The following is a 23,247-nucleotide window of genomic DNA, read 5'->3' as shown; positions in this document are numbered from 1 at the left end:
AGTTATTTTTTAATCAGTTAATTGGGGATAACAAGAAAATTCATGTCTAGATTAACATTTTTTTATCATTCAGCTCACAATAGGTGATTTTTAGAAAAGTTTTTTTTTAGCGAAGACTTGTTCACTGTTGAAGGTTTCAATGAAGAAAATCTGTTCTAGTTTGAGTTAAAAGCAAATTTTTAGCAACTGAGACCCTTTGAAGGGGTTTAGAGACACTCACTTTCCTTTTATGCCAATAAAGTGGGTTTTAAAGGTCACTTTTACTCAATCAAGATGATTACAATAAATAATTTAGCTTGTCTAAGAACTGAAGAGGAGAAAGAAAAAAAGATGAGAACCTGCCCTCACAGCAATCCTCTTTCAATGTGATGCAGTGAGATAACATTTATTTGATCATTTTAATCATTTGATCATCATTGAGTCATTAAAATCCCACAACCCAGACTTTAATGTGGTCAGATCACCACTGGAATGGCAATATGAGTGTGTCTGCTGCCCTCTAGAGGAGGAATCCAGAATAACCACCACTGAGGTAAAGAAGATGAAGTCACGTGTCGCCTGTTGTTACCATGGCTCAAAAAAACCCCAAGAAATATTGCTTCCGAAGGTGGATGAGTCTGAGTGTCTTTGCAGGAAGCAGAGAGACGTCCTCCTGGATTTGTATGTACATTCAAAACTTTATTATGGAATACAGTGTAGAAAGCGTTTTCCCAGTCAATGCAAATGACCTGCACAATATTACACAGTGGAAAACAGAAGAACCACACAGAGAGAGAGAAAGAAAAAGAAAAGAGAAAGAAAATACTGCTTCCTCTTCTACTCTACCGCCCTCTGCACGCCACCAGAGGAAGAGGAGGAGGAGGAAGAGGAGGAGTGGAAATCCATTATATATACAGACTGACTGCCTGGCTGTCTATTCATCCATAACTGCAAGTCATTTCCTCTCCTCCTCCTCCTCCTCCTCCTCTTCCTCCTCAGAGCCGGATGACAAAACACCAGACTGGAAATGACACAGATAATCTGCAGGTTTTCAAAGTGTGGGAGCAAAAAAAAAAAAATCCTGATAATCCAACCTTTATGAGATGAACAAACACGAGAAGCATCACCGAATCAACTCTTCTGCATTTCAGTGCGAACCGACGCAAAGATTTCCCCACAAAACATCAATTTCAATCACTTTCCAGCTCAGTTCTTCTGCATCTGTTGATGTTTTTAATAAAACTAAATAAAAACTCAATAAAGCGACTTTAAAACACGCCGTGGGTTTGATCTTTGCTGCCCCACACTTCCAAAACCGCCACCGTCCCTCCGCTTCAGCCGAACAACACAGCGACATGAACGGAACCAGAGAGAAACACAGCAGGGAGCGATTTCTGAGGATTTATCAACATAACATCGTTTTTTTTTTTTTTCTTAAGTGCATGAGGATCATTTACAAACCGAGATGAAGCTTCAAGGAAAACAGCAGGGTTAAAAAAAAAAAAAGAAAAAAAATCAGAAAAATTAAAGAGGAACACACTTGAAATGCCAAAAAAGAAAGAAAATCACAGATCTTATATGTGTTTGTACATGATATCAAAGCAGAGCCCGTTCATCTAGATTTATATATATTTTTCATCGTTTGAAGTCACGTGATCACGAGAGAGATACTAAATGTACAATCTTGCTAGAATGACAATCTATAATGTGAGAAAGGATCTTCGAGAGAGAGCAGCGTCGACGTCTCCTTCCGTTGGGTTTTTCTTCTTCTTCTTTTTTTTTTTTTTTTTGTCGGTGTGTTTTTCTTTTTCCAAATCCCGTCATGCACTACACAGGAACAGCTAAGACTTCAGCATTACTTCAGGAACATTACACGTAATTTTTAAAAAAAGGGACTTTACATCAGTTGAACTTTTTTTTTTTTTCTCCGTTTTCTTGAACTTTTTTGAAAAACAAAACCATAAAGAGAGAGAAAAAAAAATTAAAAACAGCTCATTCGGAATACATAATTACTACATATTCAGCCTTGGAGAGCTTCGTGTGACTTAACACAGCCCAGCTGTTGTAAAAATGCAGATAAAATAAAAAGGATGTGGGGGGGGGGGGGGCTCCAGTGTGGACTGACTGTGCAGCAGTGGTGCAGCAGGCGGGGAAACGCTGGGCCTCATTCAGAAGAAATCACGTTGCCTATTTTTTTTTCAGTCTAGAACGGAAACGAATGGGGGATGCGGTGGATTCGGCATGCAACCGGTTTTAGTAAATGAGGCCCGGGGTCAAACATGCGCCCGTCAGCGGTCCGGTCGGCCTACACACACCTGAAGACGACCGGGGGAAATAAATAGAAAGCCACCGAAACACTGGCCCTGACTCAGTGTGGAGAGAACCTGCTTCTTCCCCAGAAAACACAGAAAAGAAGGAGCTAACGCGCTGGGCGGGCCTCCTTTCTTCTTCTTCTTCTTTTTATTTTTTCTCCTTTCTGTCATACGTCAGCAGGCCCAGACGGAGCGGCGACTTCAAAATAAAAGAACTAATCAATCGATAAGACGCCGTGCTCCAGTAAAGTGAACGAACGTGGTGCAAACCGGCTCGGCCCAGGCGAGGAAAAGAAAGAAACCCCTGGCTACAGCTGGGTCAAGGGAGGGGGAGGGGGGAGGGGCGAGATGTTTGAGTGTGTGTGAGTGTGTGTGTGTGTGAGAGAGAGAGAGAGAGAGACAGAGAGAGAGAGAGAGGCAATCTCCTCAGTTCTGCATCTGCTCAAAGAACTTGTAGGTGGGGTTCTCGTAGCCGTTCTGCTGCATCTTGGAGAGGTGGCGCTCCTCGGGGGTGACGGCGGCGTCCACCTGGAGGCGGCGGGGGTGGCGGTGGAGGGAGGGGGTGGGGGAGGGGGTGAGAAGGGCAGAAACGGAAACACGATTTATATTTAGAGAGATACCGGAAACATTTTCAGTCAATTGTCAAGTATTTTTTAATTAAACAACAAATGAGGACTGAGGCTCATTACAGCAGAAACGAACACACACACACACACACACACACACACACACACACACACACACGTGCACATGCACATCAGCCGCTCCTCACCTCGATCACTCCGTGGTGGATGGAGGTGTACTGCTTCTTCCTCAGCATCACCAGGGTGATAACGATCACGGTTGCTATGACGACGCCTCCCACCATCAGCCCGATGATGGCGCCCTTGTTGGAGCCCACGTCCTCGGCGAAGAAGACCTGCGGGAGACGGCGGGTCGGGTGAGGCGTGAGCGCGAGCTCCACTTCCTGTCTTTCTGACCGCAAGGCGGCGAAATCCGGCGGGGAAAAACCAGCGCCGCCCAACGAAGGAGGGAATAATTCCCAGCAGGCGGCGGCGCTGATGCAGGATGACTCAGCTTCATTTAAAGGGAAAAAAAAAAAACCCAAAGCAGTGGCGGCCGGAGGCTGCCACGAGCGGAACGGGAGCACTAAGCTGATTGAGGGGCGCGCGGTAAATGAATGAGTGAGAAATGCGGGGATTAGTGGATTAAAGGTGAGCGGAGTCAGGTGTGTGGATCTGGACGGAGGGGTTGAGGCGGGATTACAGCGAGCGGGATGAGATTAACGCCGCGGGAACATGATCGCGCTTCACGTCGAGCCTTTACCAGTTTCTGGTGGTGGACTTCGTACTCGGCGCTCTGTCTGTCCTCCGTCTCCATCCGCAGCTCGGGGACGGCGTCCATCTTCATCCCGGTCACTGACGGAGACGAGGAAAAGCACAGTGTGACGGAGGCTGAGGCAGAGCGGTGGCAGAAACATCTGGCCTGATGGGAGTTTCATCCCGATCAGACAGATTCTGCTCCCATCAACACTGATCAACATGTGGCGTTCCTCAGGGATCGATCCTTGGACCACTTCTGTTTCTCAATTTTACATCCGGGACAAAAACATCATCAGCAGTTCACGCTAAACACACGGTCTTACTTGTTAAAACAGGATCGACTAATAAATGAGCGACTTTGAGATGTAATTAAAGAAGTGACAAAAAGCAAGCTTAAACAATTTACTGTATATTTTTCAAAAGAAAATTAAACAAGTAGTTCATAAAACTCTGGGAGCTGAAGATCACAGCAGGCTCCGCAGCTTTACCGTAATGTCTGGACACATTAGAGATGTGACGGGTTTTAAAGGTTTGGGACATTTCAAGACAAATGTGACGTAAACTTCGCTCCTTCATTATATTTTTGGAGGAATTTAGGAAGAAACAGTTAAAGCAGTCACTGTCGGCTGTAAGCAATTCAGAGTTCAGGAGCTTTGCATCGCCTTTGGTGTACTTTATCCAAAAAAAGAAGAACTGATCAACATGCGGCGTTCCTCAGGGCTCGATCCTTGGACCACTCCTGTTTAAACCAACAGTCTGTAGCGGAGCCAGAGTGGGGGCGAGGAGGCGGTGGCCCCAGGGCCCACAAGGTCATAGGGCCCCGTTTCATGTGATGTGTTCACATTTACTCGTAAATAAATTATTATAATAAAATGTGCAGTGTGTGCAATTCTTACATTACGACTGTCCTTGAACGCATCAGAGCTGTAAGCCAGCTGATTGGCTGTGTGGCATGAAGGAGTTTTTTCTTTTGCACTTGATCTGAACTCTTTGGAGGGAACTTAAACAGTATGCTAAACACTATGCTAGCCGCTAGCAATAGCTATAAGCTATAAGAGCTATAAGAGACCACCGAGTCTATTTTTTTTCTAATATACGTGAATTCCAAAACATATAGCTAGCTGTGTCTATATCTATCTGAATAGACTGTGTAATTTTAGACCAGCTGTGTTCATTTCATATTTCAGCTGTATCAAAGATGGTACAGATTTAGTCAGTGAGTTTTTATCGGATTTTTCAGCACCATGGACAGCGGACGCTCCGAGATCGACAGCTGTCAGGCTGCATTTGTGTGTGTGTGTGTGTTTGTATGTGTGTGTGTGTGTGTGTGTTTGTTCTTCAGAACAGGTTTGTGACTTTGTTCTGCGTTCTGAGGCATAGAGGTTTGCTTGGCTCTATGAAAGTGAGCGTTAGTGTGTTGTTTGATGGCAGCATGTTTGAACGGTAGAATCACTATCATAAGGGCCCTTTGAGAATGCTCCGCCCCCTCTGTGCTGAGACCCACGCTCCGCCTCTGCCAACGGTGCAGGATGTTCAGAATTTGTAAATCTCCGACTTTCTATGAAGGAAGCAGAGTTTTATTACCACCTCTGAAAACGTGTAATTTGAGAAGAACCAACCTGGCCGTGTGGGAATTCCTCTGTCAAGGCTGGGGCGAGAGTCCACCAGCTCCACTGGAGCACAAAACACACACACACACACACACACACACACACACACACACAGAGGCCCATTTCATCTTCAAATACCCAGCAAGACGGACCGCGGCGGACATGTTGGCCCGCTGGTGACTCAGTGACTGGGTTACCCTGGTTCTCGGTGTTGGGCTGGTTGAAGCTCTCGGGGTGGATGAAGTCGACGCCCCCCAGGCCCAGGCCGTCCTCCGGGGGCAGCAGGTCGCTCTGGCCGTCTCCCAGCTCCTGGTCGGGCATCAGGGCGTCGTTCCCGTAGCTCACCCGCACGTCCGTCTGCAGGTTGGCCAGCTGCTGGGCCATCTCGGCCTGCTCCCTCTGCAGGAGCTCTGCCAGGGGGGGGGGGCATCGCTTCATTCAAACATAAATATTCACTCCAACACACACAAGCTTCATGCTGGTTTGTTTGTGTGTGTTGTGTTGTGTGTTTTGTGCATGTTTGGTGCAGACAGAGTCACAGATGGACGCGTGACGCATGAACTCCAGTGAGCAGGGCGACGGGGGTGGGGGGAGGGATTTATCTTCCCTGAAAACAGTTTCATTTGACTCTGAACTGCAGAATTAGGCCAAATGTTCTTATCGAATTGAAAAAAAAAAAAAAAAGTGGGGCTGGAATTTGGAGCGCCGAATCTCTCAGATTTAATCACATCCGGGCAGACGGAGACTCACCGACTTGGTCCTGGATGTCGTCGGCCACGCCGGGCACCTTGTAGAGCAGGCCCAGAGACTGGTTCATGCGCTCCTCGATGACGCGCAGGTGGGTCAGGACCTGCGGAGCAGACCGGACCGGGTCAGAGCTCTGGAGGCGAGGCGAGGCGAGGCCCCTCCCCCTCCCCCTCCCCCTCCCCGCCGGCACCTGGGGTCTGATCTGCGCCGCCTTCTTGGGGTCCACCATGCGGACGTGCTCGAAGTGCTTGAGGGTGTGCTGCCGGTCCTTCTGCTCGGCGCGGACGTACTTCTTCAGGAGGCTGAAGACGTGACGAGGCTGCCGGGCGAAGTCAGCAGAGAGAGCGAGAGAGCGAGAGAGAGAGAGAGAGAGAGAGAGAGAGAGAGAGAGAGAGAGAGCTCCGGTTACCGGTTTCAGTTCTGCAGCCGAAACGCACAAATTCTCCCAAAACAGACGATGAAGACGTCCAGAAATGTTCAGCCCAGACATTTCTGGGGAATAAAAGAGTTTTGACTTTTTATTGTGAAGAGGCAGTGATGAAAAACATGATCTGCAGTGCAAAAATCACCGAAAACGACCATTTTTAATGTTCATTCAGCCATTTAAATGGAGACGCAGTGAAAAAGGAGAGTCTTCCCACAGCGCTGCCAGAGGAACATCCTCTCATCCGGAGACGTCGGAGGCCGTTTTTATATTAAGCAGAGACTGCAGCAACTCTCAGTTTGATTAAAACGAGCCCGTCAAACTGTTATTTACACTTTTACTAAGAGAGAAACACAGCTGGATTTATACTGAAGAAGTCTTCATTTGTGAACGTTTTCCGCCTTTCTTTCCAGGCAGGACTCACGCCAAACCAGCGTTCGCACGAATTGAAAGGGCAGGAAGAAGACAATTTATGCAAAATCCCTGCAACCTTTACTCAATTTCTTACTATTTTTACATTTTTTAGCTCCTTTTCTAGGATTTCTAACATGTTTTTATTTCTCAAATCTCCCTTAAGTCTGTACAATTGCAATTTAGCAGAAAAACGCAAGTTTTTTTTTTTGTGAATTCTGAGTTTTGTGCTTTGGAATGAGTCTAAAAATCTCTCAATAGTAGAAAATATATATATTTTTTTTTAGCATGATTAGATCAAAGAGGAGTCCCAGAAAAAGAATCTGTAATTCAAACTTGAGTCTAATCTGTAAATGGAGCTCGCTCTTCTTCCATTTCTGTTCGGAGACGATCTCCATGCTGCTAACGTGTGAAACGCCAGCTGTGTTTTCCTGTGTTAAGCTGTTAAATCCTTCCTAGCGTGTCTCCCCCGGACGCCGCAGCCCGCCGGCCTCATGCTCAACGCTGATATAAATACACACACACACACACACACACACACACCCACACATGCAGAAAGGCCTAATGACAACACATGCAGGTCGGTTGTTCTCGTTACTCATAAAAATGTCACCAGAGAAGCAAACACAGCATCAGACCGAGCGTGTGTGTGTATGTGTGTGTGTGTGTGTGTGTGTGTGTTACCCGGGGCGGGTCCTGCTGCAGCGCCGTCAGGTAGCTCTCCAGAGCCAGGCGGCGCCGGTCGTTGAGCAGCGCCTCCACCCGGGCCATGTGCGTCTCCACCAGCTGCTGGCGCTCGCTGGCCGCCTCCTGCTCCAGAGCCTCCACCTTCTCCTGGAAACGCTGCGCGCACACACACACACACACACACACACAGCAGACAAGCAGCTGATTCACGGAGGTGTTTTTAACAAAGTGTCGGATGATGTCTGAGCGACGCCGCTAACGCCTGCTCCACGTGTTCCGCCTGTGCTCTACATGTTCTAAGAGCTGCGTGTGTGTGTGTGTGTGTGTGTGTGTGTGTGTGTGTGGTTTCTCACCTGGATGACGGCCTTCTTGTCGGCACGTGGAAGAGTCTTGGCTTCTCGCTCGGCCTCCTCCCACTCCCTCATCACCTGATGGAGGAGAGTCATCCGTCACCCAGACCGCCGTTTTCAAGCTACTCCTACTTCCTGATTCTGGTTTCTTTGAGTCCCTCCGGGCCTCCGCCGGCGGCCTGACCGGCCTGCAGCTCCTCCACCCCCCCCCAGAATAAAAGACCGAAGCGGCCGTCGGCTCGTCTGGAGCTTCGAACACTGTGACTTTGCCGCCGACCATCTGGCTGCCCGCCTCAGAGCGGGCCGCTTGATTAAAGAACATAATTAAAGTGGGAAACGGCTCGGCGGGAGCGACCGGTTCAGACTGAAGGACCCGGCGAGAGCCGGTCGGCACCTGGGACATCCGGTCGCGGTGCTTGGCCTCCAGGCTCTCCTTGGCCTTCTGGAAGTAGGCGTGCTCGTTCTCGTCGGCCGGCGTCTCCAGGTAGTGGTCCACGGCGTCGGGGGAGCTGGGCGTGGCCGTGGGGACTGCAAGAGACGGAGCGCAGGAGGTGAGGGGGCTTTGTCCGGCGGATCTGGGACAAAACCGTCCGAAGTGGGTTAATAGGGTTAGTGTGAGAAAACACAAAGCAGCCGGAGCTGGACGCCAGCACCCACCCAAAAGCCTCAGATGACCCGCAGACCCCGCCCCCACCCGCCCGCCCGCCAACACGCCGCTTTATATAACTCCATCTACAGCCTGATCCAGCTCCCCGCCGAGCCGCCCACAGCAGAGCCGCGGGAGAGGCGGCGGCCGGCTCGCCGCCGGCGGGAACGACTCGGGCTGATACTGCGTGAAAGTGGGATTTACCAAGTGGGGAGTCGATCATCTTTCCCCGACGAGAGGCTCGGAGGCGGCAGCGTGAAGGTCGGACAGGGGAGGGGCGTCTCCCGCCGCGAGCCGGCAGGGGGGCGGGGCCAACCGGAAACACGTGCAGCCCGAACCGGACAGCAGCCTGACTGCTGCATTAGCACAAAGCGTTTTCCTGTGTGTGTGTGTGTGTGTGTGTGTGTGTGTGTGTGTGTGTGTCAGAAGACACTGCAGTGTTTTCTCGGCTCCCAAACTACTCACGCAGCTACGATGTGGCACTTAAACACAAACGCCGTCGATAAAGTTAGATCAAAACACACGCAGACGGGTAGAGGACGACTGCATTTTACTGCAGGGACACACACACACACACACACACACACACACACACACACACACACAGACACACACACACACACACAGACACAGACACACACATATCAAGCAAGGTCATCAGACTTGACTGAAATCAGCGTCAGAAGCTTAAAGCTGCTGCTTCCAGTCACACAAACGCCTTCGACTAAACCGTTCCTCCCTCATAAAGTGTCCCCGACGGCTCGACACGTCAAAGCGGAGAAAGTAACGACCGCAATCACGGCCGGTTTCAGCGATAGCGCCGATAATCAATCACGGCGGGGCGATCGGCCGGAGGCTGCGCTCTCACAGCGTGTAATGTCGTATCGATGAGAGTTTCCCGACCGCCACCTCTGGAGGAGGACTTCACATCTTTTTAATCCCACGGAAGGGCGGTTCCCCGTCCGAATGAATCAATCAGCTGATTTCATCGGACGCCGTCGGCAGCCGAGCAACAGAAAACACTGGAGGGGTTCAGTCCTCACGACGCACATCGCCAGAGCTCGAAGCTCGAAGCTACGATGTGTTTAAAATATCCTGGAAAAAAAACTACGGAATGGAGAAAACACCACCGGGTGATTCCAGCTTCCACCACTAGGTGGTGCAGCGAGTCAGAGTGAAGAGAAGCTGCTTTCACAGATAAAGTCTGATCAGAAGAAGAAGCCATAGAGGATTATTAAATATCTACAGTGCAGGAAGTGTGAGAGGAAGTGAAGCACACCAAGCGGTTAATCAGCAGCGGCGAGGCGATGGCGGCGGCCGGCGGGCCGCGGGGGGCGGGACTTACTGACGCTGCTGCAGACCGACATGCAGTACTCCTCTGACTCAAAGTTATTCCTGTTGCCTCCGCAGCCGCCGTAGATAAACCGGGCGCAGCGGCCGTCGGCGCGGTCAAAGTACCAGCGGGGCAGCATGGCCCGGCACGGACCGGTCTCCGCACTGGCCCAGCACACGTCTTGGAGAACACACACACACACACACACACACACACGTCATACACACACACGTTCCGGGTGTCTCATCATGATCAACGGGGTCATAAAAGCGGTCCGACTGGAGGAAAACAGTGGAAACTTTTCCTCCACAGGAACCTGAAAACGCTGATTATCAAATAAAAATAACAGTTTATGTGTCGGTTTATGGATCCTGGGCCGGATCGGACCCTCTGGCGGCCTCGTTTCGGCCCGCAGACCCCGTGTTGCTTACCCCGAACGACTTCCTCCACCGACTCGGTGGTGGTGGTGGTGGTGGTCGTCATGGCGACGCTGGTGGCGGGCTCGTCGTCGCCGTCGTCCAGCGCGTCGATGATGTCGTCGTCGTCCTCGTCCTCCTCTTCCTCCTCCTCCTCCCCGGCGACCTCCTCGTCCTCCTCGCCGTCGCCGTCCTGGTCGTTGTCCAGCACGTCGTCCTCTTCTTCCTCCTCGTCATCCTCCTCCGCCACCGCCTCCTCCTCCTCCTCCTCCTCCTGGATCACAGATGGTTTGGCTTCCTCTTGCTGCTCCGCTGGCTCCGGCTCCCGCACCATGCTGTGACACGAGGAGGTAAAGGGGGGGGGGGGGGCGGGACATATGGAGACGGCCGGGGCAAACGGGGGAAGGAAATATGGCAGCGAGGAAGAGGATGAGCAGGACGAGAGGAAGGACGGACGCTCCTCGAGGGCCGGCCGCCTCGCCGTACCTGTTGTCGGAGTAGTCGGCCTCCGCGCCCCCCCACCACACGTCGGAGTCGTCGGCGTCCTGCTCGGCGCTGTCGGCGTCGCGCTCCGCCTCGGCGGGGCAGCACACGAACTCCACGCCGCGGAAGCGGTCGATGCCGCACGGCAGCAGCATGCCGTAGTCGTGGAGGTTCATGGTGCGATCGCCGCAGGACTGCGGGGGACCGGAGAGACGCAAAACTCAAACCCGGTCCTGAGAAGGATCGGGCGAGCGGCGGGGTGCGAGCGCGGCGGCGGCGGTCGCTCACCTCCTTGGCCACGGTGTGCCAGTGCAGGTGGCTCTCGCACTGGTCCATGCGCTCCTGGTGGAGGAACTTGCACTTGTCGGGCACCAGCAGGGCGTCGCTCACGAACTCTCCCACTGCGGCACAGAGCACGGAGGCTTCGGTACGGCTGAGCGCCGGGCTCGGGGAAACGGCGGCGGGCGGCGGCGGCGCACTCACCCAGGCAGCGGTACGGCACCACGATGTGCATGTGGCTGCGGCACTGCTTGCGGCCCTTCTTGCACCAGTTCTGGATGCTGATTGGCTGGTTGGCCTCCACCACGTTGGTGATCTGCAGCTCCGGGTACACCTGCGCACACGGAGACGCGTCGTTCTCTTCCACACGCCCGTTTGGCACGGGCGCCGGCCGTCGGCACGCGCCGCGGACGCATTTAGCTTGCGTTAGCTTCGCGCCGCCTAATTACCAGCTGGCGGCGGCGAAGTCACATGGACTTAAGCAGCTTGTTGACGGAGCAGAGTTTCGGCTGCGTGCCGTCTTGCCAAATTGGGGATTTTGTGGACTAAAACCAAATCTGCTCGCTGTGAGTGGATCCCACTCACGGCAGACTCTGCTCTGCACTTCAATCTGAAAGTTTTCGAACTACCAACCCCAGCGAGTGTAAACTTCCACAGGAGCTGCTTTGACTTCTCTTGAACTGACGGACAATCGGCGGTTTTGGACCAATCAACGCCCCGTGGCCTCCGATCGCAGCGCTCCACTCCTCACCGCCTCCTCCATCCGGCGCTAATCCCCGCCCCCCCACCGCACACCCTCCCACTTAGAATCCAATTGCTCTGGCTCAACGAGTAAGGCAGCTAATGACTGGATCCTGATCCGTCTGCACTGCTGCACAACGGCAAGGTGATGTATGGCAGCCGCTTTTAAAAAGTGGGGCAGGCCTTCTGGTGGGAGGGGGGGGGTTCAGGGGGACGCCTTGTCCCAGGATTCAGATCCAGGCCCCGCCCCTCTGTGATCAAGCCTCCAAAACTACACTCTATGTGTTTAAGAGTCAAAGTTTATGAAATCATTTTTTACCACACTTACTGTTAGGACTCAGCTATATGCACAGAAATATATATCTAATGAACTTTTTTTGACCAAAATAGACAATACGAGTGCAAATGAAGGCCTACTGCTGTTTTACATATATATATAAAAACAGTAATAACATTTTTAATTACTATCCTGGAAAATCCAATGTTGTGCATTTTCTGTTAAAAGATATCAGAACAGTGTCATGGGAGTACAGTATTCCAAGGATTAAGACGTCTAACATTACAGAAAATTAAATCAATATTCAGTATTTAATAGCAACAATTATTTAAGTACTACTTGTTATTTTAAAGTAGTTTAGTTTTTTTTAGCTTTAAAGCTGTTAGAAAATATAAATCTTCATTTAGTTATCTAAGGTTTAATAAGTAAAAAAAGTGACTATTTGGAAGATTAAACAAAAATATCTGAAAATTTAGCTTTTTTTGTTTGCTCTGTAGTTCTTTTAAACACATTTTTAAACATTTTCTTAAAGACTTAAGATAGACAAATAAATATAACATATTTCACAAGATTGAATGTGTCAAAAACTTGATTTACGTATATAAACCATAAAAAAAACATAAAACTATCGAAATATTTTCAGCTTTAAACTGAATAAATGGTCTAATCTTTCTTCACTGCTTCAGCAGAGCCCAGAGCGCTTCACACCGCACTGGTTTACGTCTGAACATGCAGAGTTTTTTTATATAGATTTTTAAAAAAGACTATTAAAAAAAGGGTCATTATTAATGAACATTTGGTATTTTTTTCAAGGTATTTAAAAGTTAAAATAAAGAAACATTGGTGTGTGTGTGTTTTTTTTCTACACTGTGGGGAATGTCGCCCTCCATGCAGACGACGCTGTGGGGGTCGGAGGGCCTTTACCTCCTGGCAGTACTGCAGGATGCCCTCCTTGGTGCCGATGCAGCTCTTGGTGCCCGACGGGTCCGGCTCCCACTTGCCGCTCTGCACGTTGATGTGCATGTTGAGTTTACCGCAGAACATGGCCACCTGGGGCTCCGCCAGCAGACCCATGGAAACATCTGTCGGCACCTGCAGGAAGACGGGGGGAGAGTCAATGAGATGCACGGCGCTCCGGCAAGACGGACGCAATTACATTTTACGGCCGGGGTGGGGAGATTAGCGTGCGAGATGAAAAGTGAGATGAGGGTCGGGACAGACTCGGATGAAACGGCGGCCTGCGTGCCGCGGCGGCGTTCCTCCCGCCGCAGCCTGCTCCGACGCACCGGCCTGGAAATGATGGAAACCGGCCGAGAGCGAAGCTAAAGTGGCGGGCGAGCGGAATCGATACCTGAGCGGGAATAAATCACCTCCAGCAACAAGCCATCAAACACCTCAGCCACGTCCTGCGCAGCAGAGAGAGAGTGTGTGTGTGTGTGTGTGTGTGCGTGTGTGTGTGTGTGTGTGTGGAGAAAGTTCAGCATGAATGTATTAATTTCCATTAACTGTTTGGCAGAGAGAATGTCTGCATTGTGCTGGTTAAAGTGCTGCTGTCTGAAGGGGGGGGGGGGCATTGTGCGTTCTCTAATCTGGTTCCGGTTCTGACGGCGCCGGCAGGCGAACAGACGCTGCTCTGAGAGACCGGCAGCTGGTTGTTTTTGGGTTTTGGGGCGTCGATGTGAGTCGGTTCAGCAGTGAAGCGTTTCTCTACTGAACTGACATTTTTACCGAGTAAAAAGGCAAATATTTGCCCAGTGTGTGTCTCTCACACACACACACACACGCACGGTCTCGTATTTCTATCCTTGTGGAGACCTTCCATTGACTCCCATTCATGTCTAGCCCCTAACCCTGACCCTTACCCTAACCCTAACCCACACCACAACAAAGCCTAATCCTAAAGAAATGTTTTTGCACTTTTACTTTTTTCAGTAACAACAACATGGTCAAGAAAACACTGTTTCTCCTACTTAGGACCGGAAAAAGGTCCCCACAAGGCACGTCGTTCCACGTTTTGCTATCCTTGTGGGGACATTTGGCCCCAACAAGGATAGAAATACGAGAACACACACACACACACACACACACACACACACACACACTGGGCTCAGGAGATCAGCTTTCACTTCCGGGAGTCAAGTCTGCACCTTTCAAAGTTCACCACCCCCCCGCCCCGGGCAGCATCACATGGCTGCCGGCGCTGGAGTCAATAAATCCCCCCCGGCCCTCCTTCCACCGTGACGACTTAACCCCGGCAGACGGTCGGAGTGGACGGAGGGAAAGTGACGGAGGAGGAGGAGGAGGGGGGGGGCGCTGGGTGTCTCAGAGGCAGGAAGGACGTGGCTGTTTGAAGCAAGCCTCCCGTGGAGTCTGGAGGGCCGCTGCAGGCCGGGTCTGGACGTCTTCCTTCCCCTCTGGGCTCCGGTCCACCGCCAGCCGGCGATCCCGCCGGGAGGGAGGAGGGTGATAATCTGGGCGCCGGGGATTAGCCCGGCACAGAAACATCCCCCTTCGGTCTCAATCTGGTGCGATAGTCTGGGAGGAGGAGGCCGGCTCCACGCCGGACCGAGAACTGGGAGTGGGCCCGACTCCTCCAAACTCAACGAGCCGCATTAACCCTCCACGAGCTGCAGGAGGCGCAATCCTTTCACGATGAAATCCAATTCATTTCATCCCCGAGGCGGAGAAAACCAACACGAACCGAAAATCTAATAACGTCACGCAGTAACACACAACGTGACTGCAGCGGAGAGACGAGGCGGCGATGATCTGCGCTCCTATTGGACGGAGCGGTTCGCCAGCCCGAGGACGCTGGAGGACGCCAGCCGGCGCTACCGAGACGCCGCTCGGACGCAACCCACGTGGAACACACACCCTGGCCACGGCGGGAGACGCCGAGTGTGAACACACACCGCGGGACGCCGCCGCACCGAAACCAAAGACAGACATTACATCAGGAGGGGAAGCAGCGTGGCTTGCTGCACACACACACACACACATCATGGCTGACACACACTTTAATGTATTCCGGCGGAGCGCACACACACACACACACACACACACACACACACACACACACACACACACACACACGATCTTTGAAGTGTCCCCGTGGGCGCCGGTCCTGCAGTGCCATTAATTGTAGCGTCTTATCTGTGTGGCCCAGGCCTGCCATGGGGAGCTGGGGGGGGGGGGGGCTTCAGATCAGCTCTCATCCCCCAAGGGGGAGGAGGAGGAGGAGGGTGGGGCTCCCCTGGGAGTGAGATGTGTTGCAAGAGCTCCACACACACACACACACACACACACCTCCTTCCACTGGCACACATCTCTTCCAGGCGTCTTGGGCTGTGACCACGGCTAACGAGGCGACGGGGGGGGGGGGGCGTCGCTGCTGTACACCCCCCCCCCACGGATAACGTCGCCTGGAGGGGGGTAACGGCTGTGGCTCCTGCCTGAGCGACATGACAGAAGATTCCCACGGCAGTGGAGGGGCAGCCGGCCTCCTCCTGGGTGTTAAACACAGTCGACGTTTCAGGTAATGTCAGGCGTCAAACATAGGGTCCGTGGGCCAGAACTGGCCTGTACAGAGTCAAGTCGGGTCACTGTTAAATGTTCAGAGCACATTCAGCTCCTTTATTCCTCATGGATGCTTTTATTTCTGAAACAGGAGCCGAAAGGACAGACTGCAGATGAGAAACCCAAAAAGACCTACAAAGAGACAACGTTAAAGAGAGAAAGAAGGGGCGTGGCCACGGCGCCCCGCTGTGGGAGGCAGGCTGTAATGAAACCCGACTGTTCATTCAGGCTGTTCTTTAATCAACACGCCCGATTCCGACCTGAATGAACATCGATCCCCCCGGCCTGAAAGGTCGAGCTGACGCAATCCAACGTTTCCCTGTCTCCTCCAGAAAGTTCCCCTGAAACAATTATCTTCATCGGTATTCGGTGCGATTAAGCTCCGCCTCCAGGGCGTCCTCAGGAATGATCATCTCAGACAAATCTGCTTTGAATCCGATTAGAAGTGTGGAACGGGAGAACGAAAAAGACCGAAAGCACACCAGCAGCGCCGACTCCTGCCCGCCGCGTTCGTCTAGACGTGATGGAGGGACTCTCCGTCGCCTTAGCTATCGTCGCCATGGAAACGGAGGCTGCAGGCGCCCCGGGGAACGGCCCGTGATAACCTCCCTCCGCCGCCCCGCCGCGGCAACCTGAGGCAACGCCATTACCGGAGTCACCTGGGAGCGGGAATTTCATCAGCGAAGAGTGTGTGTGTGTGTGTGTGTGTGTGTGTGTGTGTGTGTGTGTGTGTGTGTGAGAGAGTAAAAGTGATAGTTAAGCCACTGTCACAACCTGCTCACTCAGGGTAAACTGGCCTTCACCTTGATGATGTCCATTAAGTTTGCAGGGCACACACATGCGCACACACACACACACACACACACACACACACACACACACACACACACACACACACACACACACACACACACATACACACACTTAATGAAAGACACACACACGTGCACTAAAGATACGGGCACACACACACATTTACAATGAAAGACCCACACAATGACAAGACGCAGACACACACACACACACACACACACACACACACACACACAAACACACACACACTGTACAAACACAGGAAGCGCAAACAGGACTTCATCATGGAGACCAAACAGGAAGCAGATCCAGAAATAGACGGCACGGTCGAGGATACTCGTCCACCTCGTGACGCAAATCTGTGCCGCTCACTCGCACACACACACACACACACACACACATACACACACACACACACAGCTTGGCATTTCAAACAAGTGTTCCAATTTCACAGTTGGACTGCGAGAGCGCTTGTCATCTACAATTGATGGCGTGCTGCTGCCTTGAAGAGGCCCTGGACCCAGAAGCCGCTCTGATCTGCGGATCTCCCGCCGACGGCGTGAAGCTGGTCGCAAACACACGGGTCGCAACAAGACCTGCAGGACTAAAGCATGCATTTCAGATAATTGGTGACCAAAAGTTCAATGTGTGTGTGTGTGAGGGACTAGCCTGCCTGCAGCCAGCTGGGATCTTGGCACAGGAACATGCATTGGAGCATTTTTCATCCTACAGACTTTGCGAAGCGACACTGCTGCTGTGATGAATGCTTCCCCTCGTGCTCGGGAGAACTTGGTACCGCCCTCATTAGTTTCTGGGTTGTTTCAGCAGCACATCCACTCCTGGATGTGTTTAATTCCAATTTTGCCGACTCGACTAAAGAACTGGGTTTGTGTGCATCTCTCTGCTGACTCGGCATTTCCAGGATCTCGACTGCTCTGCTGCCCATGCTGGGTTAACGAGTTAGTGGCACCAACCCCCCCAAAAAAGCCAACACTGCAGCAATAAACAACATTTTGTGAGCCTCAAGTTTTCCAAGTATTGACGGAAGCACGAGATCCGAACGCTGAACATCCGCACCGACTCATCCGACCGAATCCGGGACGGAAACTCGTCCCGATTGGCCGCCGCTCAGACCGCGGCGGTCTGGACGGGATCAGACCGCAAGGTCAGAGTCCCGCTGGCCTCAAAGTAGACCGGCGACCACAAAGGCACCGCAGGATCCGAGCCTTGGCGAGCCACGGCGCCACAGCGCGTGTGTGTGTGTGTGAGTGTGTGTGTGTGTGTGTGTGTAAAGCTGCTGCTGAGTAATTGGTCCGTCCGGCTGGTTTCTCAGTTTATTATTCAGATTCTGTAACCAGCAGCTGCTTACTCAGCAGCGTCCGAACGAAGGCAGCGTCTCGGAGGCGCACTGCTGAAGACGGAAATGACCGCGGGTTGGCGGTGAACGGCGGGAGTTTCACCCTCGTATGGACGGTGGGAGGCGGCACGTGTTCGACCTATCAGAGCTCACTGTACGGCGGGCATGAAGAAGAATGGGTGACAAACACAAAAAGACCAGACTTATAGGACAAACTGTTGATTTTTTAATTAAATTTCACAGAAAAAAGAACAATTCTGACCTGATGCAGCCAAAAAATGTTTTGAATCCAGATCAACCCAAAAACCTCATTAGAGGCGAAACCAAACTCGTAATTCTTCATTCAGATCTGACCTGCTAATCACACTCTGTGGGATCAACAGCGCTCTGTCCACGCCGTCACACACTCCATCGGCCCGTGTTCATCCGCAGCACGCCATTCAGTCGGCCCGCGCCGATCGCACAAAGCCGACCTTTCAGCTCGAAATCGGCGCTACTGGATTCCTCCCATACCATGAAAAGAAAGGGACGGCGCCGAAAAACGCAGCGAGGGCCGACCGGAGACCAGAGGGGAGGACGAGTGACGTGGAGCTCAAACAGCTGATCGTCATCCGTCACCGACAGGCGGCCGTGTCGTTCCCGTTCACCATGACAACCAGGAACCACGGCACGGAAAAGGTCAGGAATGCTTTTCTCCTGGACAGACAGGCGGAGAGGGGCACATGGCGGGGGGGGGGGCATTAATTGGGAGCGCTGCAGTGTCACTGTTGTTGACACAAGCGAGGCAGACAATGTGGGTCTCCCACAAGGAATTTTCATCGCCGGCTCTTGGCAGTGCTGCTCGGATTATAAAAGGCCGGAGAGGAGAAAGAGGAGGCGAGGGAAGAAAAACAAGAGCTGCCTGACACAGATTCCTGTCTCCTCACTTGTTTTTTCCGAAGAGGACACGCTGTCCTGACTTCTGTCAATATCCAGGATTTCTGACAGGAGGGAAGACGGGCGGCGTCTGACAGCCTAATATTAAGGCGGTGAGCGGTGGCAGTGGAAGAAAAACCCAAAAAAATGAGCTGCAAGCCACATTTTGGTATGTGAAAGAACATTCTCACCATGACCAAAGCAAAGGATCTCATTCAAAGGTCTTCTGCTCATTCCAGGTAGTGAAAAGTCACTCAAAAGGTGTCATTTTCAGAACAGCACAGGGGCTGCAAGTCTAATTTCCATTTTAATGCAATGCAGTGAACACAGCAGAGTGGGTGGTTTTTTTTTTTGTTTTAAATGGCTGTTCTTCACTTCATCAGAGACTGACATCTGTTTCCTGGTCTCTTTCAAAGACCCAGCAACAAACCGGCCGTCTCCAGAAAAGAAAAACAAAAGCAGCTATCAGACGTCCCATTTTGAATCAACACTCAACTACCAAGCGTAATTTCACAATATCGAACACATTTACACCCAGGTGCAGCGGACGTTTGCAGCGCTGCAGGTAATAATGCTCCTCGCTGATTATTTTTTTACTGGAGACGGCGGTCACCGTCTTCCAGCCGTGTCCGATTCTTTATCTGTTCCTTCGATTTGGCTCCAGCTTCACACTGGGCTTCAACCAGTCTGTAACGATGTGACAGAACACCGCTCGTCTTGACAGATAAATATGCTCAAACACAGAAAACGCACAATCAGAGCAGCAGCTTTTCCAACGGTCGACCATCATCCCCGTTTTCTGACGGGGGAAACCTCAAACCACCGCCGCTTTCCTGCTCTCAAGCCTGGGATCGGCACAAAGTTCACACTCATCCTCTGAGGACTGTCTGACGTCCCTCTGCAGAATGCTAATGACGAACCCAGAGCAGCACAGGCAGTGCAGGTGAGCGTGCACAATACGGCGGCAAAAGAGAGACGAAGACGGGAAGCAAGAGGAGGTAACATGAGTGTCAAGTGGATTCCTCCTTCAAAAGGAGAGGAACTGCAGTGTGAGCAGCGGGGAAGGTGCCACAGAGAGAAACACTGGCAGTGCCAACAGGCATAATGGCATTAAGGCTCGCTAATAAGGGAAGAGGGCCGCGGCGCCCCGGGCTGAAAGACTGCAGTGTGCACACAAACAGACTGCCTGCACCCATCCAACAGCCATTTCCCAAGGATTTACAAACACACAAAGGCTGGCATCCAACTCCCACGCTCCACACGGCGGCCTGCGTGTACAGGGCGGGCCCGCCAGGAAGAGCCGCTTCCTCCAGAGTGTGTGTGTGTGTGTGTAAGAATGTTTCACCGGACTGAGAACGGCTGGCAAGATCAAGGCCTCGCTAAGTCTGATTTAATCGTACGCACAGCAGCGGATCTTCAATCCACCCCTTCCATTGCTCATCATCTCCCTCGCCGTCTGATGTTTCAAAGAACGTAAATAAACAAACGACAAAGAGCAAAGGCGGTCCGGACTGACCCTCCGCAAAGGGCCGCCGACAAAGGTGACGCTCTGCTTGATGAGCAGCGCCGAGTCTTTGTTCCAAGCTGGCTGATCACAGGGAAGTAAACAATGACGATCGGCTGCCACATGCCATCCCTACCAAAACACATTAAATAGCCCGACGCCGAAGGGCTGAATCACCTGCAACAAAGGGAGTACGGCAGCCACCAACTGGCAGCACTGATGGAGTTATCATGTCCAGCCTCCATCCAGACATACCACAGATAACAGCAAACGGTCGCTGCTGGAAAACAGACAAGTGATTATCTCCCCAAGATACCACGAGGGAAAAGAGAGCACTTGGCAGAAACAGCACTTATGTCATACAAAATATAAAACAGAGACATAAAGGAAGGATATCAGGCTTCAGTTTGAGCTCCTATAGCTAGTATTACTATTCCAGATATTAATAGGAATGGAGTAAAGGGATAATAATACGCTAATCGGCCAAATACTGACATGAAAATGGGGACAAACCTTTAAAAGGCAAGATTTATCATCACGTCACATAACACGACGGTGGTTTCTGCTAAACTAGCCAGATGTCACGACCCTCGTTCGCTTCCCCGCGACAGAAAACAACAGCGTATCCGGCCCTCAACAGCACCGACCTCAAGCTTCGTTTCACCTTTATCACATGGTATGAGGGAATTTATCCAGAACTGACACTGTCCGATAGTTCTAGGTGGCATTAGAATTGAGAATTTCAACTTTCTGAGGCCACAGCTGGAGTTAAACAGTAATGACGGCTCCAGGAATGTGATTTTTTCCAGGACATGAATTCCACTCTGGGAATCATTTCCCAGCAGTCTCTCTTTAAAGCCAACATGAATGACCTGTTCAGGGAATTTTCCAGAAAGAGAAAAGCGGAACCGAACTGTCACTGTGGAAATGGAACAAAACGCACTTCAGCTCCTCAAAGCCTTGACATTTAGGCACCAGGTTACATAAAAAAAGCCCACGACGTGTTAAAAATAGACATTTCTGAAGCCTGTTATCACAAAGGGAAATTGGTGGACAGATAAATAGCGGCGTGCGGTGATTTGGCGGGGCCACGGTGGCCTCGGGGTCTGTTTTGGTGACATTCTAAGTGGGAAAAGGACGAGTGTTGGGGGGGAAGCGACACTGCGAGAGAGAACATCCAGTCGGTGTCCAGGTTTCCTCCGAGCCTCGGTAAATGCTGCAGTGCACCGCCGCCATCTTACTCCTCTGCCTCCACCTCCCCGCCGGGATGGAAAAAGCTGCTCTCACACCCAAACCCGCACATCCTCCTCCTTTATTCCACCGCGAAAACACTCATTTGCGCGTTAAATCGAAGAGTCGGCGATTTATTAACCAGGAAAAGAGGGATCTTATTGAGCTATTTTCCCAATTCCTAAAACACGCCCACTCCCTTTAAAGGAAAAAAAAGAGCCCTGGGGATATGGAAAATGACAGGACGCTTTTCTTTCAATGTATGGTGGTTTAACCAGGAAATTATCCCCGAATGGGAATAAAATATGTCCGTATGAATACATAAAGGGGGCTTCACTGGAGAACAGCGCATCGCAAACCGCTGGAAATAAGGATTTAAAGCCTCGAAACGCAAAATCTACACCTTCGACACATTTAAAGTGTAAATTAGGACCAGTTCTGCTTAAATGTTCATGTAGTTTTGGGGGAAAAAAACGTCTAAATCAGTGTTTCGTTTACAAATACGACTCACAGCAGGATCAAGGCTGCTTTGTTGTTACACCACACATCCGGTCAGAGTCCTTCAAAAATAAAACGACACGGCCAGCATCGCCGATACTGCACAAGGTCTACAAACACAAAATAAAAAAAAACTAAATTGCTGAAGAAATAACAAATATATGTTTATAAGCCTTGAAGTGTTGCTACAGCGTAATTACATTAACATCCCTCCACCGCTTATCAAATCAAATCAACAAAAATTAATTAAAACAGCTATAACATCCTTTTATATCGAATTTTGAGCTAGTTGCAATTAAAAAGAGTACTTGTGGGGAAAAAATAATGAATTTAACCGATTTAAAATGAAATTAAATGCAAGAAGGGGAGCGAAAAAACGGCCCGAGCCTCAACTTTGAAAGGACAGCGGCGCGGCTTCCGGTCGCGGTTCCCGCCGCCTTGACGCGTGGAGACAATATGGTGGAAAACGCTCTTTTCTCCTTACCTCGACAGACAGCGCCGTGGCCGCCACGGCCAGCAGCAGAACAGCCACTCGGTCCCCCATGTCGCCTCGCCGTCACGACGCCCCTGCAGCCGTCTGGGTGTCGGTGTTCTGCGTGCGTGTGTGTGCGTGTGTGTGTGCGGAGGGGAAAAAAAACGGAGCGCGCGTGTGTGTGTGTGCGTCCGCCGCCGGTGACTCCCGTTGTCTGATGAGGAGCGATACCGAGGCTGCACAGCTGCTCCGCGCCTGATCACCTGACCGCAGCCGACTGGGATTAACACACACACACACACTCACACACACTCTATCTCTCCTGCGCACACATTTCCACTTCTGCGTATTTTTTGGCACATCTTTGCGCATTTTTTTACGCTCAAACATGATTTGAACGTTTAGCTTCTCCCGAATTAATCACACAAAGAAGCCCCTTATTGCTGTTATATTTACCAGACTATTTGCACAAAACTGCACTTTTTAAATGAATTTTCATAACTTCTCACTTCGACACCTGGAGGTTCAGAGACCTGGACTCAGCACAGCTGCATTTGTGATAATTAACATTTTTAATGTATTCTGTACTATAATAATGTGCTGTGGCTTTATGTGTCCAATTCCAAGACTTCTGTGTTGCTATTACAGTTAAACTTCATTTATTTGCAGATTTTTGTGGAACAAAAGGAACTTTTTTTAATGTTCCATGATGGGACTTCCTCTTAAGTTAACTTTCCAAAGCCCCAGCTGCAAGAATGCACCATTAACAGAACATAACCTCTCCTGTAGCTTCAAAATGTAGATGAAATGATTAAAAATGTAAACACAGCGGTTCCTGTACCCCTAAAGCCCTCCCTCCATGTGT

At 51.0% G+C, this 23,247-nt stretch overlaps 1 protein-coding gene across 4 annotated transcripts; it reads right to left on the bottom strand.

Moving 5' to 3' along the window:
• Window positions 1–1,642: 1,642 nt before the first annotated feature.
• LOC115385795 (amyloid-beta A4 protein-like) lies at window positions 1,643–22,550 on the bottom strand. Of its 4 annotated transcripts, XM_030087871.1 has the most exons (18): window positions 22,395–22,550; window positions 12,942–13,109; window positions 11,204–11,333; window positions 11,009–11,121; window positions 10,724–10,914; window positions 10,253–10,572; window positions 9,834–10,001; window positions 8,237–8,370; window positions 7,846–7,920; window positions 7,490–7,648; window positions 6,161–6,289; window positions 5,974–6,073; window positions 5,421–5,633; window positions 5,233–5,286; window positions 3,618–3,709; window positions 3,064–3,210; window positions 2,710–2,819; window positions 1,643–2,675 (listed from the first exon to the last, which is right to left on the bottom strand). In XM_030087871.1, the coding sequence occupies exons 1-17, from the start codon at window positions 22,452–22,454 to the stop codon at window positions 2,718–2,720; spliced, it is 2,355 nt and encodes a 784-aa protein (XP_029943731.1). In that variant the 5' UTR covers window positions 22,455–22,550; the 3' UTR covers window positions 1,643–2,675; window positions 2,710–2,717. The 4 variants fall into 4 exon arrangements, with proteins under 4 accessions (XP_029943731.1, XP_029943729.1, XP_029943732.1 ...); XM_030087869.1 differs by having other exon boundaries at window positions 5,974–6,289; XM_030087872.1 differs by lacking the exon at window positions 5,233–5,286.
• Window positions 22,551–23,247: the final 697 nt, after the last annotated feature.

This window comes from Salarias fasciatus, unplaced genomic scaffold (assembly GCF_902148845.1).
Source record: "Salarias fasciatus unplaced genomic scaffold, fSalaFa1.1, whole genome shotgun sequence".
Taxonomy (NCBI): Eukaryota; Metazoa; Chordata; class Actinopteri; order Blenniiformes; family Blenniidae; genus Salarias; species Salarias fasciatus.
This window is presented reverse-complemented; position numbering and strand designations above follow the sequence as displayed.